We start from the raw sequence: 2,368 nt of genomic DNA, 5'->3' as shown, positions 1-2,368 counted from the left end.
CCCCCACACACACACATGCAACTTCTATGCAACCCCCACCCCTGCCAGCCCGACCACATATCCAAAGCCAAGTCCGCCGGCAACATCCTCGAGAGCCGCGCCGGCGCACCCCCCGGCGCAGCCGCGCCCGGCGCCGGGGGCCGGCTGGCCATCGGCTGGGAGGCGCCCTCCGGCCTCAAGGGCCTCCACGACGGCGCGTCTGGCGGCGGCGTGCTGGGGGGCGGCGCTGCAGACGACACCATCCTCGTCAGGTCGGTGGCCGGTGGGAGACGCGGCCAAACACAGCACCCAGGCAGACACCGCTTGCAACCTTCACTTTGAGCCAAAACACTTGCTACTTGTGTGAATAGACGTAGTGCCGTGTTGGCCTTTGTCAACGATCCTCCCTTTGCCTGCAATCCCCCGACCCCCAGCCGCGGCGGCCGCGTGGGCACGCCGGGCAGCCGCGACGACGACGGCTGGGGCGGCGGCGGGGCTGCCGCCAACGGCCACCACCACCACCAGCAGCAGCAGCAGCAGCAGCAGAGCCCCCTCAGGTGTGTGTGTGTGTGTGTGTGTGTGTGTGTGTGTGTGTGTTTGTATGGGTCTCGGGGAGGGCGTGTGCCTGCACACATGCGCAGGGCGGAGGGGGCCTTCTTCTCAACTGCTGCGACCCCTCTTCCAACGTGATGCACGTTAAACGACCGGTGCGCTGTGATACCCCTTGTTGCCTGGTGCAGCACAGCGACCACGCCCTGCTGTTTGCCGGCCTGCGGGCCACGACTCCCACCATGGCCTGGCCCTGCCCTTCTCCCCCCCTGGGTGCAAACCCTGATTGTGGGTAAGTGAGTCCCCCCTGTCAATTCATGTTTCAACACACACACTCTCAACGCCTCCCAGCTCGCTCGGGTGGCCTGCACGGCACGCCCCTGCTGCAGCCTGATTTCGCTAAACCCCCCTTTCCGAGCCTTGCCGCAGCGGCGTGGCTCTTGTCTGCCTCAATCTGATTCCTGCAAGTTGCCAAGCTCATCAGCCTTGCCAACCCTGCCAACCCTGCCAACCCTGCAAACCCTGCAAACCTGCACAAACCAACGCAGCTGGTTCGGGTGGCTCACCAAGGGCGACACCGGCGCCGGCGGCGGCGGCGGCGCGTCGGCGGCGCAGCGGCAGGCCAACGCCCTGCTGGACCATTCCTTGGAGTCGTCGCGCGCGGGCAAGCCGAGGAGCGAGCAGGAGGAGGTGCAGGTGGGGCGCGTGCACGCGCAAGCCGGTCATGTGGCCGCGCTGATGTTGACCCCGGGCACGGTTTGGGTGGCTGGTGTTGCTGTGGGTTGCTGCATGGTGGCAGATCGCAGCGCGCGCCCCTTGCTGCTCATGCGTGCGTGGTCCTGCGCGCACACGGGATGATTGATCTGCGCGCCGTTCTTTGCATCAACCCATGCGCGCACACACACACACACACACACACACACACACACACACACACACACACGTGTCACACACAACACACACACACACACACGTGTCACACGCGACAACACATCCGCACACCTCACAAACAAATTCCTCACACCCACACACACACATGACACACATGGCACTCCAACCCCCCCTCTTCCCCACCCCAGGTGGAGGTCATCCGCCTGCTGGTGTCATCCTATTTCGACATCGTCCGCCACAACCTGGCGGACATGGTGCCCAAGTGCCTCATGCGCCACCTGGTGCACCACAGCCAGCGGGGCATGCAGCAGCACCTCATCGCGGCGCTATACAGGTGGGCGCCGCCAGAACCAAGCAGGCAGGGGGGACGGGTTCAAGGACTATCTACGGCGTTTTTTTGAGGGGGTCTTGGAGGAGGGCGCCCCGTGTGTTGCTTGAGGATCAGGAGTCGGCAGAGTGATGGGGGCGTGCCCGTGGGGGTGCGCGGGGTGTTGCACGACGCTGAGGGGGCAGGCGCGAGCCGCCGCGCTCTCAGCCGCAAGCCCGGGGCGGCAGAGCCTGGCGGCCCTGCCGCCCCGGCCGCTCGACGCCGCATGAGCTGACCCCTGTGCTGCGGCGGCGTCCTCGAATCGTCATCACCATGCGAACCGCCCTCAAGGGATGAGCTGGCGGGGGAGCTGCTGCGGGAGCGCGATGACGTGGCGAGGTCCCGGGCCAGGTGCGGGCGGGGTGCTGCTCAGATGACAGGGCCTGCTGGGGCGGGGGGCCGCGTGCGGCTGGACCTGAGGAGGGGAGGCGGGGTCGAGGGGGAGCGGAGGTGCGTTCGGAAGGCACGGCAGGGTTTTGCAGCGTCCACACGGCTTGCCTTGGAACAACGTCTGCTCAAGAACAGCTTGCACGCTCACACATGCACACACCACACACGCGCGCGCGCACACACACACACACG

General features: G+C 66.4%; 1 protein-coding gene across 1 annotated transcript; it reads left to right on the top strand.

Annotated features, from left to right (window-relative positions):
* Positions 1-770: 770 nt before the first annotated feature.
* Positions 771-2,016, top strand: MNEG_15878 (dynamin-related GTPase; the record flags this gene model as incomplete). The annotated part of the gene is made up of 4 exons (XM_014035651.1): positions 771-820; positions 1,077-1,224; positions 1,608-1,753; positions 1,962-2,016. 4 exons carry the CDS (start codon positions 771-773, stop codon positions 2,014-2,016), a joined length of 399 nt encoding a protein of 132 aa, XP_013891105.1.
* Positions 2,017-2,368: the final 352 nt, after the last annotated feature.

The sequence above is a fragment of the Monoraphidium neglectum genome (genome assembly GCF_000611645.1).
Source record: "Monoraphidium neglectum strain SAG 48.87 unplaced genomic scaffold scaffold05752, whole genome shotgun sequence".
NCBI lineage: Eukaryota > Viridiplantae > Chlorophyta > Chlorophyceae > Sphaeropleales > Selenastraceae > Monoraphidium > Monoraphidium neglectum.
Note: the sequence above shows the minus strand (reverse complement) of the source record. Positions and strands in the feature narration are given on the sequence as shown.